The 15490-nt window shown below is 46.8% G+C and overlaps 1 protein-coding gene and 1 long non-coding RNA gene across 3 annotated transcripts in view; one reads left to right on the forward strand and one right to left on the reverse strand.

Annotated features, from left to right (window-relative positions):
- Window positions 1-14998, forward strand: part of cdca7l (cell division cycle associated 7 like) — a 28595-nt gene extending 13597 nt beyond the window's left edge. The window contains exons 7-11 of one of the 2 annotated variants that reach the window (XM_014143039.3): window positions 1732-1938; window positions 4518-4670; window positions 4788-4937; window positions 11133-11269; window positions 11436-14998. In XM_014143039.3, the coding sequence (XP_013998514.1) occupies window positions 1732-1938; window positions 4518-4670; window positions 4788-4937; window positions 11133-11269; window positions 11436-11460 (672 nt within the window). In that variant the 3' untranslated portion in view covers window positions 11461-14998. The remainder of the gene's footprint in view (window positions 1-1731; window positions 1939-4517; window positions 4671-4787; window positions 4938-11132; window positions 11270-11435) is intronic. The other variant, XM_014143040.3, reaches the window with a different exon arrangement.
- The window catches only part of LOC123726865 (uncharacterized), a 28557-nt gene that overhangs the window by 7610 nt on the left and 5457 nt on the right, over window positions 1-15490 (reverse strand). The gene's annotated exons all lie outside the window — the stretch shown is intronic.

The following is a 15490-nucleotide window of genomic DNA, read 5'->3' on the forward strand; positions in this document are numbered from 1 at the left end:
GTTGAGTGGCAGGTAGGGAATGGAAGCGGGTTGAGTGGCAGGTAGGGAATGGAAGCGGGTTGCGTGGCAGGTAGGGAATGGAAGCGCGTGGCAGGTAGGGAATGGAAGCGCGTGGCAGGTAGGGAATGGAAGCGCGTGGCAGGTAGGGAATGGAAGCGGGTTGAGTGGCAGGTAGGGAATGGAAGCGGGTTGAGTGGCAGGTAGGGAATGGAAGCGGGTTGAGTGGCAGGTAGGGAATGGAAGCGGGTTGAGTGGCAGGTAGGGAATGGAAGCGGGTTGAGTGGCAGGTAGGGAATGGAAGCGGGGCGTGGCAGGGGGAATGGAAGCGGGTTGAGTGGCAGGTAGGGAATGGAAGCGCGTGGCAGGGGGAATGGAAGCGGGTTGAGTGGCAGGTAGGGAATGGAAGCGGGTTGAGTGGCAGGTAGGGAATGGAAGCGCGTGGCAGGAGGGAATGGAAGCGCGTGGCAGGAGGGAATGGAAGCGCGTGGCAGGGGGAATGGAAGCGAGTGGCAGGGGGAATGGAAGCGGGTTGAGTGGCAGGTAGGGAATGGAAGCGGGGGTGGCAGGTAGGGAATGGAAGCGGGTTGAGTGGCAGGTAGGGAATGGAAGCGGGTTGAGTGGCAGGTAGGGAATGGAAGCGCGTGGCAGGGGGAATGGAAGCGCGTGGCAGAGGGAATGGAAGCGCGTGGCAGGGGGAATGGAAGCGCGTGGCAGGGGGAATGGAAGCGGCGGTTGACGTGGCAGGTAGGGAATGGAAGAGCGTTGTGTGGCAGGTAGGGCAAAATAAATCAAGGTGAAATAAAAACTAATTGTATGCAAGCATCACAATTGTTTTATTGTTAAAACATTTCGAAGGAATAATTTCACAAAACAAAAGTTCAGTTCACGTAACAGGGTTGATCTTAATGTTTGTTTTTTTTCATCTTAAAATGAATCACTAATCACACGAAATGAATAATAAGCAACAACATAACTAGGGCTTTACAATGATGGTGAAAACTTGGGTAAATGTTGGGGTTAAAATCTTCCTAGAAGTCACAGAAGATGCACAGAGGGACACATTTAGCAAGTCATTATTCATATAAAAGAAATCAGATTTTATTGAATTTTCCATGTGGCCTATATTAAAGGTCACTTCATTTAATATAATAGAGTTCCATAGGGCGGCTCACAATTGGTCCAGCGTCTTCCGGGTTAGGGGAGGGCTTGACCGGGAGGGTTTTACTTTGTTCATCGCACTCTAGCGCCTCCTTGTGGTGGGCAGGGAGCCTGCAGGCTAACCCTGGTTGTCAGTTGAACAGTGTTTCCTCCGACACGTTGGTAGGGCTGGGTTCCGGGTTAAGCGGGCGGGTGAAACGCGGCTTGGCGGGTCATGTTTCGGAGGATGCATGACTCGACCTTCGCCTCTCCGAAGCCTGTTGGGGAGTTGCAGTGATGAGACAAGATCGTAATCACGAAGTTGGGGACAAAAAGGGGGTAAAAAATGTCCAAAATAATAATAATATCAAAGGGACAAAAAGCACTCATTTCGTAGAACGACACCACTAGATTGCAATCCGACTGAATGTGTAAATCACCTTGCATCCCATAGATTAGTGATGCTACACCTCGTCTGGTTCAAGCTGATCCCCCCCCCCCCCCCCCCCCAAACGTGCTGACTTTCTCAGGTGACTCATGACTTCTGGGTGTTGTGGTCCTGACTGTTGCATTGTGGGTGTTGTTGTGTTCCAGAAGAAGAGGCGTGTGAGTGAGAAGCCGCCCCCTCGTAGACGAGGTGTGTGTGAGGGGGGCGAGAGGAGGAACCCGTCGCGTGCGGCCAGACCGCCAGAGAAGTTTGGGGTGGAGGAGAGCAGTACCTCCCCTTCACGACACGACAGATCCGTGAGGACTATCGACGTCGGGAAACTACTGGAGGTACACGTAAACACACTACTGGAGGTACACGTAAACACACTACTGGAGGTACACGTAAACACACTACTGGAGGTGCACGTAAACACACTACTGGAGGTGCACGTAAACACACTACTGGAGGTACACGTAAACACACTACTGGAGGTACACGTAAACACACTACTGGAGGTGCACGTAAACACACTACTGGAGGTGCACGTAAACACACTACTGGAGGTACACGTCAACACACTACACTACTGGAGGTACACGTCAACACACTACACTACTGGAGGTACACGTCAACACACTACACTACTGGAGGTACACGTCAACACACTACACTACTGGAGGTACACGTCAACACACTACACTACTGGAGGTACACGTCAACACACTACACTACTGGAGGTACACGTCAACACACTACACTACTGGAGGTACACGTCAACACACTACACTACTGGAGGTACACGTCAACACACTACACTACTGGAGGTACACGTCAACACACTACACTACTGGAGGTACACGTCAACACACTACACTACTGGAGGTACACGTCAACACACTACACTACTGGAGGTACACGTCAACACACTACACTACTGGAGGTACACGTCAACACACTACACTACTGGAGGTACACGTCAACACACTACACTACTGGAGGTACACGTCAACACACTACACTACTGGAGGTACACGTCAACACACTACACTACTGGAGGTACACGTCAACACACTACACTACTGGAGGTACACGTCAACACACTACACTACTGGAGGTACACACTACTGGAGGTACACACTACTGGAGGTACACACTACTGGAGGTACACGTCAACACACTACACTACTGGAGGTACACGTTGTGGTGGCTAATTTCCGCATTACCAAATGAGGAGTTACAAACACACCAGTCCGAGTTAAACTACATCTTTAATACTTAAGATACTTTTGCAAAAGTTCTTGACCCCCAATAATGCACTCTCTCGAATGAATCATTTAATGAGGTGATTACAGAATGGCTACAGGGATCTTTTATAGCAACGATACAGCCCCTTCAACGTACATTGACAAACCACAGATACTTAGTAACAGTTCACAAAGGTTAAGTTTTGTATGACAGATATCAATAAAACACATCAGACAGTAACTGCTATGTCAACAGGATTAATTGTATAGCCCAGTATCTGGTCTCCTTAGAACCGTCCCTCCCTGGTACGGTATTGAACAGAACTATTTCATCCAATGGCATATATCAATTGTCAACTCTAGATACTCCCATCTCAAGCAAACCCCCTCTTGACCCTACTCCTGGACAGGCTCACTGGGGGGAGTGAGCCTCTAGGCCATATATTATCACAGGATAAGTGTGAGATCTAAGAGAGGACATACAAGGGTCCATTTACTGCCATAATCCTCCCCACAATAAAGAAAAGGAGGGAGTGACTTGCTCACAGACATTGTGGAGACAAGTCATTGGTTCCCCATTAATCACGCCATCCCTTCACATGGTTTAAGAATAGGTAAAGACACATTCCCATATGAAGACAAATCTGACCTCTCCCCTCTCTGGGCCCCAAGTGTCTGAGAGTGTCTAAGGTAGACGTGCAACTGAAAAGACACCAGAGTCCAATGGACACTTTCTAATGACAGGTACCTCAAATAAGCATATTATACTAATAAAACATCTTAATTATCTATGTTACCCAACTAATTCTGATTCGTCCACGACAACGTAAACACACTACTGGAGGTACATGAGGTACACGTCAACACACTACTGGAGGTACACGTCAACACACTACTGGAGGTACACGTCAACACACTACTGGAGGTACACGTCAACACACTACTGGAGGTACACGTCAACACACTACTGGAGGTACACGTCAACACACTACTGGAGGTACACGTCAACACACTACTGGAGGTACACGTCAACACACTACACTACTGGAGGTACACGTCAACACACTACTGGAGGTACACGTCAACACACTACACTACTGGAGGTACACGTCAACACACTACACTACTGGAGGTACACGTCAACACACTACACTACTGGAGGTACACGTCAACACACTACACTACTGGAGGTACACGTCAACACCAGTGGTGGCTGCTGACAGGAGGACGGCTCATAATAATGGCGCGAATGGAATGGCATCAAACATCTGGTACCATTCCACTGATTCCACTCCAGCCATCACCACGAGCCCGTCCTCCCCATTTAAGATATCACCAACCTCCTGTGACAGACACACACAGTCATAAAGCATGCACACACACACAGTCATAAAGCATGCGCACACACACACAGTCATAAAGCATGCACACACACACACAGTCATAAAGCATGCACACACACACACAGTCATAAAGCATGCACACACACACAGTCATAATGCATGCACACACACACACACACAGTCATAAAGCATGCACACACACACACAGTCATAAAGCATGCACACACACACAGTCATAATGCATGCACACACACACACACACACAGTCATAAAGCATGCACACACATAGTTATTATGCACACACTAGACACCCTTTGATCATTGTGATTGTGTGTGTGTGTGTGTGTGTGTGTGTGGGGCCAGGTGGACGAGCTGGGTAGAAGCGGGAAGAAGAGGAGGGTGAGCAGTGGGAAGAAGAAGAGAATTACCCATGTGAGATCAGTGGATGAAATCACAGAGGAAGAGCTGGACAACGTGGCTCAACGCGCCAGAGACAAGATACTGGACAAGGACCACGTAAGACACACACACACAGCAAGGCTTTTACAGTCGTCACTTTTCATCAGTTGTACTGTCTACCCCGTCTCCTGTCCTGTAATAGAGATGGATCTGATGTGTGTGTGTCTATATCAGGGCAGCACGTGTCACCAGTGCAGACAGAAAACTCTGGACACCAAGACGGTCTGTCGTAGTGGAGTGTGTATAGGGGGCAAAGGTCAGTTCTGTGGGCCCTGTCTGAGGAACCGCTACGGAGAGGACGTACACACAGCCCTGCTAGACCCGGTCAGTATATACACACAGCCCTGCTAGACCCGGTCAGTATATACACACAGCCCTGATAGACCTGGTCAGTATATACACACAGCCCTGATAGACCTGGTCAGTATATACACACAGCCCTGATAGACCTGGTCAGTATATACACACAGCCCTGATAGACCTGGTCAGTATATACACACAGCCCTGATAGACCCGGTCAGTATAGACACACAGCCCTGATAGACCCGGTCAGTATATACACACAGCCCTGATAGACCCGGTCAGTATATACACACAGCCCTACTGGACCTGGTCAGTATATACACACAGCCCTGATAGACCCGGTCAGTATATACACACAGCCCTGATAGACCTGGTCAGTATATACACACAGCCCTGATAGACCTGGTCAGTATATACACACAGCCCTGATAGACCTGGTCAGTATATACACACAGCCCTGATAGACCCGGTCAGTATATACACACAGCCCTGATAGACCCGGTCAGTATATACACACAGCCCTGATAGACCTGGTCAGTATATACACACAGCCCTGATAGACCTGGTCAGTATATACACACAGCCCTGATAGACCCGGTCAGTATATACACACAGCCCTGATAGACCCGGTCAGTATATACACACAGCCCTACTGGACCTGGTCAGTATATACACACAGCCCTGATAGACCTGGTCAGTATATACACACAGCCCTGATAGACCTGGTCAGTATATACACACAGCCCTGATAGACCCGGTCAGTATATACACACAGCCCTGATAGACCTGGTCAGTATATACACACAGCCCTGATAGACCCGGTCAGTATATACACACAGCCCTGATAGACCTGGTCAGTATATACACACAGCCCTGATAGACCTGGTCAGTATATACACACAGCCCTGATAGACCTGGTCAGTATATACACACAGCCCTGATAGACCTGGTCAGTATATACACACAGCCCTACTGGACCTGGTCAGTATATACACACAGCCCTGATAGACCTGGTCAGTATATACACACAGCCCTGATAGACCTGGTCAGTATATACACACAGCCCTGATAGACCCGGTCAGTATATACACACAGCCCTACTAGACCTGGTCAGTATATACACACAGCCCTGATAGACCTGGTCAGTATATACACACAGCCCTGATAGACCTGGTCAGTATATACACACAGCCCTGATAGACCTGGTCAGTATATACACACAGCCCTGATAGACCTGGTCAGTATATACACACAGCCCTGATAGACCTGGTCAGTATATACACACAGCCCTGATAGACCTGGTCAGTATATACACACAGCCCTGATAGACCCGGTCAGTATATACACACAGCCCTGATAGACCTGGTCAGTATATACACACAGCCCTGACTAGACCTGGTCAGTATATACACACAGCCCTGATAGACCTGGTCAGTATATACACACAGCCCTGATAGACCTGGTCAGTATATACACACAGCCCTGATAGACCTGGTCAGTATATACACACAGCCCTACTAGACCTGGTCAGTATATACACACAGCCCTGATAGACCTGGTCAGTATATACACACAGCCCTGATAGACCTGGTCAGTATATACACACAGCCCTGATAGACCTGGTCAGTATATACACACAGCCCTGATAGACCCGGTCAGTATATACACACAGCCCTGATAGACCTGGTCAGTATATACACACAGCCCTGATAGACCTGGTCAGTATATACACACAGCCCTGATAGACCTGGTCAGTATATACACACAGCCCTGATAGACCTGGTCAGTATATACACACAGCCCTGATAGACCTGGTCAGTATATACACACAGCCCTGATAGACCTGGTCAGTATATACACACAGCCCTGATAGACCTGGTCAGTATATACACACAGCCCTGATAGACCTGGTCAGTATATACACACAGCCCTGATAGACCCGGTCAGTATATACACACAGCCCTGCTAGACCTGGTCAGTATATACACACAGCCCTGATAGACCCGGTCAGTATATACACACAGCCCTGCTAGACCTGGTCAGTATATACACACAGCCCTGATAGACCTGGTCAGTATATACACACAGCCCTGATAGACCTGGTCAGTATATACACACAGCCCTGATAGACCTGGTCAGTATATACACACAGCCCTGATAGACCTGGTCAGTATATACACACAGCCCTGATAGACCTGGTCAGTATATACACACAGCCCTGATAGACCTGGTCAGTATATACACACAGCCCTGATAGACCTGGTCAGTATATACACACAGCCCTGATAGACCTGGTCAGTATATACACACAGCCCTGATAGACCTGGTCAGTATATACACACAGCCCTGATAGACCTGGTCAGTATATACACACAGCCCTGATAGACCTGGTCAGTATATACACACAGCCCTGATAGACCTGGTCAGTATATACACACAGCCCTGATAGACCTGGTCAGTATATACACACAGCCCTGATAGACCTGGTCAGTATATACACACAGCCCTGATAGACCTGGTCAGTATATACACACAGCCCTGATAGACCTGGTCAGTATATACACACAGCCCTGATAGACCCGGTCAGTATATACACACAGCCCTGATAGACCTGGTCAGTATATACACACAGCCCTGATAGACCCGGTCAGTATATACACACAGCCCTGATAGACCCGGTCAGTATATACACACAGCCCTGATAGACCCGGTCAGTATATACACACAGCCCTGATAGACCCGGTCAGTATATACACACAGCCCTGATAGACCTGGTCAGTATATACACACAGCCCTGATAGACCCGGTCAGTATATACACACAGCCCTGATAGACCCGGTCAGTATATACACACAGCCCTGATAGACCTGGTCAGTATATACACACAGCCCTACTGGACCTGGTCAGTATATACACACAGCCCTGATAGACCTGGTCAGTATATACACACAGCCCTGATAGACCTGGTCAGTATATACACACAGCCCTGATAGACCTGGTCAGTATATACACACAGCCCTGATAGACCTGGTCAGTATATACACACAGCCCTGATAGACCTGGTCAGTATATACACACAGCCCTGATAGACCTGGTCAGTATATACACACAGCCCTGATAGACCTGGTCAGTATATACACACAGCCCTGATAGACCTGGTCAGTATATACACACAGCCCTGATAGACCTGGTCAGTATATACACACAGCCCTACTGGACCTGGTCAGTATATACACACAGCCCTGATAGACCCGGTCAGTATATACACACAGCCCTGATAGACCTGGTCAGTATATACACACAGCCCTGATAGACCTGGTCAGTATATACACACAGCCCTGATAGACCTGGTCAGTATATACACACAGCCCTGATAGACCTGGTCAGTATATACACACAGCCCTGATAGACCTGGTCAGTATATACACACAGCCCTGATAGACCCGGTCAGTATATACACACAGCCCTGATAGACCCGGTCAGTATATACACACAGCCCTGATAGACCCGGTCAGTATATACACACAGCCCTACTGGACCTGGTCAGTATATACACACAGCCCTGATAGACCCGGTCAGTATATACACACAGCCCTGATAGACCTGGTCAGTATATACACACAGCCCTGATAGACCTGGTCAGTATATACACACAGCCCTGATAGACCCGGTCAGTATATACACACAGCCCTGATAGACCCGGTCAGTATATACACACAGCCCTGATAGACCTGGTCAGTATATACACACAGCCCTGATAGACCTGGTCAGTATATACACACATCCCTGATAGACCTGGTCAGTATATACACACAGCCCTACTGGACCTGGTCAGTATATACACACAGCCCTGATAGACCTGGTCAGTATATACACACAGCCCTGATAGACCTGGTCAGTATATACACACAGCCCTACTGGACCTGGTCAGTATATACACACAGCCCTGATAGACCTGGTCAGTATATACACACAGCCCTGATAGACCCGGTCAGTATATACACACAGCCCTGATAGACCTGGTCAGTATATACACACAGCCCTGATAGACCCGGTCAGTATATACACACAGCCCTGATAGACCCGGTCAGTATATACACACAGCCCTGATAGACCCGGTCAGTATATACACACAGCCCTGATAGACCTGGTCAGTATATACACACAGCCCTGATAGACCTGGTCAGTATATACACACAGCCCTACTGGACCTGGTCAGTATATACACACAGCCCTGATAGACCTGGTCAGTATATACACACAGCCCTGATAGACCTGGTCAGTATATACACACAGCCCTGATAGACCCGGTCAGTATATACACACAGCCCTACTGGACCTGGTCAGTATATACACACAGCCCTGATAGACCTGGTCAGTATATACACACAGCCCTGATAGACCTGGTCAGTATATACACACAGCCCTGATAGACCTGGTCAGTATATACACACAGCCCTGATAGACCTGGTCAGTATATACACACAGCCCTGATAGACCTGGTCAGTATATACACACAGCCCTGATAGACCTGGTCAGTATATACACACAGCCCTGATAGACCCGGTCAGTATATACACACAGCCCTGATAGACCTGGTCAGTATATACACACAGCCCTACTGGACCTGGTCAGTATATACACACAGCCCTGATAGACCTGGTCAGTATATACACACAGCCCTGATAGACCTGGTCAGTATATACACACAGCCCTACTAGACCTGGTCAGTATATACACACAGCCCTGATAGACCTGGTCAGTATATACACACAGCCCTGATAGACCCGGTCAGTATATACACACAGCCCTGATAGACCTGGTCAGTATATACACACAGCCCTGATAGACCTGGTCAGTATATACACACAGCCCTGATAGACCTGGTCAGTATATACACACAGCCCTGATAGACCTGGTCAGTATATACACACAGCCCTGATAGACCTGGTCAGTATATACACACAGCCCTGATAGACCTGGTCAGTATATACACACAGCCCTGATAGACCTGGTCAGTATATACACACAGCCCTGATAGACCTGGTCAGTATATACACACAGCCCTACTAGACCTGGTCAGTATATACACACAGCCCTGATAGACCTGGTCAGTATATACACACAGCCCTGATAGACCTGGTCAGTATATACACACAGCCCTGATAGACCTGGTCAGTATATACACACAGCCCTGATAGACCTGGTCAGTATATACACACAGCCCTGATAGACCTGGTCAGTATATACACACAGCCCTGATGGACCTGGTCAGTATATACACACAGCCCTGATGGACCTGGTCAGTATATACACACAGCCCTGATAGACCTGGTCAGTATATACACACAGCCCTGATAGACCTGGTCAGTATATACACACAGCCCTGATAGACCTGGTCAGTATATACACACAGCCCTGATAGACCTGGTCAGTATATACACACAGCCCTGATAGACCTGGTCAGTATATACACACAGCCCTGATAGACCTGGTCAGTATATACACACAGCCCTGATAGACCTGGTCAGTATATACACACAGCCCTGATAGACCTGGTCAGTATATACACACAGCCCTGCTAGACCTGGTCAGTATATACACACAGCCCTGATAGACCTGGTCAGTATATACACACAGCCCTGATAGACCTGGTCAGTATATACACACAGCCCTGATAGACCTGGTCAGTATATACACACAGCCCTGATAGACCCGGTCAGTATATACACACAGCCCTGATAGACCCGGTCAGTATATACACACAGCCCTGATAGACCCGGTCAGTATATACACACAGCCCTGATAGACCCGGTCAGTATATACACACAGCCCTGATAGACCTGGTCATATTTTGTTCATATCATATTTTGTTTCAGCACTAAATCCATGTCTCTTTCGTCTCTTTCTCGCTCTCTCTGTATCTCTCTCTCGCTCTCTCTGTATCTCTCTCTCGCTCTCTCTGTATCTCTTTCTCGCTCTCTCTGTATCTCTCTCTCGCTCTCTCTGTATCTCTCTCTCGCTCTCTCTGTATCTCTCTCTCGCTCTCTGTATCGCTCTCTCTCTATCGCTCCCTCCCTCTCTCTATCGCTCCCTCCCTCTCTCTATCGCTCCCTCTCTCCCTCCCTCCCTCCCTCTGTATCTCTCTCTCTTTCTCCCTCCCTCCCTCTGTATCTCTCTCTCCCTGTCTGTCTCTGTCTCCCCCTCTGTCTCCAGGACTGGGAGTGTCCTCTGTGTCGAGGTATCTGTAACTGCAGTCTGTGTCGACGGAGAGAAGGACGCTGTGCAACCGGACAACTGGTCCATTTGGCTCAACACAAGGGCCACAGCAACGTCCAAGATTACCTGGAGAGGTGTGTGTGTGTGTGTGTGTGTGTGTGTGTGTGTGTGTGTGTGTGTGTGTGTGTGTGTGTGTGTGTGTGTGTGTGTGTGTGTGTGTGTGTGAATGTTGGTTTGAGCCAATAAAGGTTGTTTTTAAAATAAAAAAATCTCTCTCTTTCTACCTTTCTCTCTCCACAGCATCCAGAAAGATGTTAGAGCCTAGAGACAAGCAGACAGCGCCCCCGTTGGTCAGAACAGAGAATTACATCCTGCAGGCCCCGAGGGAGAGATCCAGCAGTAATAATCTCTCCTTTCTCCTGAAGTGTACACTCGTTCACTTCTTCCCACAAATCTGAAAACATTGGATTGGAGGAGGCATGAGCTAAAAGAGGTTTCCACCATAATTCTTAAACCAGTCATTTCCCTATAAATCAATAAATGGAAGTGAACAAGTGCACACTTTGGAAGGAAGGTGAGATAATTAGGACGTAGTCACACTGACCCACATTGTCCTGCTTTAATACTGCCACAGTTCAGACTAGAACCCAGGGTGTTCCTCTGACACCTTATTTAATCCCAGTCATGTTCAGTAGGCACACGACGCTTTGAAACAGGAGGTAGTACCTGACATTCTGCAGTAAGAACATACTTATGTAAGTATGTTCTTAAGTATTTAGAACATACTTAAGTATTTATTTGGACAGTGAAGCAGAAACTTTTGATTTATGTCTATCCCCCATTTTTTGGGATTTGAGATCAAATGTTTTATGAGGTGACAGACTACAGAATGCAGGGGTTGGAACCAATTTAAAAATAACAAATAATTAAAGAGCAGCAGTAAAATAACAAGCGAGGCTATAAACAGGGGGTACCGGTACAGAGTCAATGTGGAGGCTATATACAGGGGGTACCGGTACAGAGTCAATGTGGAGGCTATATACAGGGGGTACCGGTACAGAGTCAATGTGGAGGCTATAAACAGGGGGTACCGGTACAGAGTCAATGTGGAGGCTATAAACAGACCGGTACAGAGTCAATGTGGAGGCTATAAACAGGGGGTACCGGTACAGAGTCAATGTGGAGGCTATAAACAGGGGGTACCGGTACAGAGTCAATGTGGAGGCTATAAACAGGGGGTACCGGTACAGAGTCAATGTGGAGGCTATAAACAGGGGGTACCGGTACAATGTGGAGGCTTTATACAGGGGGTACCAGTACAGAGTCAATGTGGAGACTATATACAGGGGGTACCGGTACAGAGTCAATGTGGAGGCTATATACAGGGGGTACCGGTACAGAGTCAATGTGGAGACTATATACAGGGGGTACTGGTACAGAGTCAATGTGGAGGCTTTATACAGGGGGTACCGGTACAGAGTCAATGTGGAGGCTATATACAGGGGGTACCGGTACAGAGTCAATGTGGAGGCTTTATACAGGGGGTACCGGTACAGAGTCAATGTGTGGGGGCACTGATTAGTCGAGGTAGTTGAGGTAATATGTACATGTTGGTAGAGTTATTAAAGTGACTATGCGTAGATTATAAAAAGAGAGTAGCAGCGTAAAGAGGGGTCTGGGTAGCCATTTGATTAGCTGTTCAGGAGTATTATGGCTTGGGGGTAGAAGCTGTTTAGAAGCCTTTTGGACCTAGACTTGGCGCTCCGGTACCGCTTGCCATGCGGTAGCAGAGAGAACAATCTATGACTTGGGTGGCTGGAGTCTTTGACAATTTTTAGGGCCTTCCTCTGACACCGCCTGGTATAGAGGTCCTGGATGGCAGGAAGCTTGGCCCCAGTGTTGTACTGGGCCATACGCACTACCCTCTGTAGTGAGCAGTTGCCATACCAGGCAGTGATGCAACCAGTCAGGATGCTCTCAATGGTGCAGCTGTAGAACCTTTTGAGGATCTGAGGACCTATGCCAAATCTTTTCAGTCTCCTGAGGGGGAATAGGTTTTGTCGTGCCCTCCTCACGACTGTCTTGGTGTGTTTGGACCATGATAGTTTGTTGGTGATGTGGACACAAAGGAACTTGAAGCTCTCAACCTGCTCCACTACAGCCCCATAGATGATCGTAAAACGGCAGCCATCTCCTTTGGCGCCATTATTCATGTGGCGCCGAAGAAGATGGCTGTAGCATCTCGCGTCCTACTCTTGTCTGGCCATCACACATGTAAACAGCTTCAGCTTGCCCACTCTATAGCAAGCTGCTCCATCCTGTTGTTTTTTTATTCCAACCGGTTCAGAACTTTATTTTTCTGGTCCTAATTTGTTTTTATTATGGATCTGTTCAGAATGAAACGATTGGAAATGTAAACTTTTATTTGAGGGTATTTTCATACATATCCGTTTTTAAAAATGAAAGCACTTTATGTATCTAGCCCCCCCCCCCCCCATTTTGAAGGTGTCATAAGTATTTGGACAAATTGACTTATATTTGTATTAAAGTAGTCAAGTTTAGCATGTGGTTCCATATTCCTAGCACACAGTGACTACATCAAGCTTGTCGCTCTACCAACTTGTTGGATGCATTTGTAGTTTGTTTTGGTTGTGTTTGAGATTGTTGTGGCCAATAGAAATGAAGGGTCGAGGTATAAATCTCATAATGCTAAACTCACCCGTTATTGGGGATAGTGAGAGGTTAGGATGTCTTGGGGGGGGATGTTATCGTTGTGCCTCTAACTTTCTCACTCATCATTATTCACGATTTAATTCATGATTATCCATAATCATGGTAGCATCCACATTAATGTAGTTTTCAGAAATTTATTATATTCTTATTTACAATAAAAGTGACTCCAAAATGACGCAATACGTTATTTAACATTTGATCTCAAATCCCAAAATGCTGGAATATAGAGCCAAATTAAAAGTTTTTAACTACACTGTCCAAATAAATACATAGGGGAGTGTATATTCACCATTGCAGAATGTTTTGCTACGGTGTGCCCTACTGAACACAACCCAGGAGAACCATAACTTGTTGAACACTGCTATTAAAAAGGTTGAGCGATACGGATGGAGATATGTGGTTCAGCATTTTGACAGGCAGCTCAATTCTGATCCTTTTATTCCACTAATTGGTCTTTTTGACCAATCAGATCAGCTCTTTAAAAATATTTTGTAAAAAGATCTACTGTGATTGGTCAGAACACCAATTAGAGGGAAAAAGGTCAGAATTGGTCTGGCTGTCTGAATGCAGCCTTACTACTAATAATTTGTTTTTATGTATGTTGACTTTTCATGTTGATGGGCTACTTTTCTATGTGGGTTAAGACAATGCTGTTGATTGTACCATCCATCGACAACAGAGGTTGTAAAATACTAATGAAAGGTTTAACACTTTTTTTCCCCCTGTTTTAAAAGGCAGTGGAGTTTAACTTTTTATTAGACATGGGATGATGCGGAGGGTAAAAACACACTTAAATTGCCTACATTTATTTGGAAAATAACATTTACACACTTATTATTACGCTAAATTAGCATAGTTAGTGTTTACGTTACTGGAGAGTTTACCCACCTATTTTACCACTACGTCCCTGATAGTAAGACCTTTCACTGAACAGGACCGGGACATCTTCGCTCTGGGTTAGTGTCTCCGAAATTACTCAAATGTGAATATAGACCATAGCCAATACAAATGGATACTTTTGGTGTGTATTGTACTGTTTTTAATACACTTTATTATTAAAAAAAAAAGTTTTAAGACTGCCTCTAACAGTGGACACTTTGAATCTGAATAAAGAACTGAAGTTATGTTTACTGGCTGGTTTCTGTCTATTTGTGTGTTTGACAATGGCTTTATTAGCAGTTTGAAGTGTCTAGATAGATGTAATTCTTAATGTCTGTAGAAGCTGACCTGACCAAATTCACATAGAAATGTGAGTTATAGATCTGTCATGCTCATTGAAAAGCCAAGTCTAGCTTTTTCAAGCAGAAATTTGCTTCCTGCAACACAAACTCAAAAAAAGTTCTGGGACACTAAAGTCCATGGAGAATAAGAACACCTCCTCCCAGCTGCCCACTGCACTGAGGATAGGAAACTCTGTCACCTCTGATAAATCCACTATAATTGAGAATTTCAATAAGCATTTTTCTACGGCTGGCCATGCTTTCCACCTGGCTACCCCTACTGCAGTCAACAGCACTGCACCCCCCACAGCTACTCGCCCAAGCCTTCCCCATTTCTCCTTCTCCCAAATCCAGTCAGCTGATGTTCTGAAAGAGCTGCAATATCTGGACCCCTACAAATCA

This window comes from Salmo salar, chromosome 14 (genome assembly GCF_965601325.2).
Source record: "Salmo salar chromosome 14, fSalSal1, whole genome shotgun sequence".
NCBI lineage: Eukaryota > Metazoa > Chordata > Actinopteri > Salmoniformes > Salmonidae > Salmo > Salmo salar.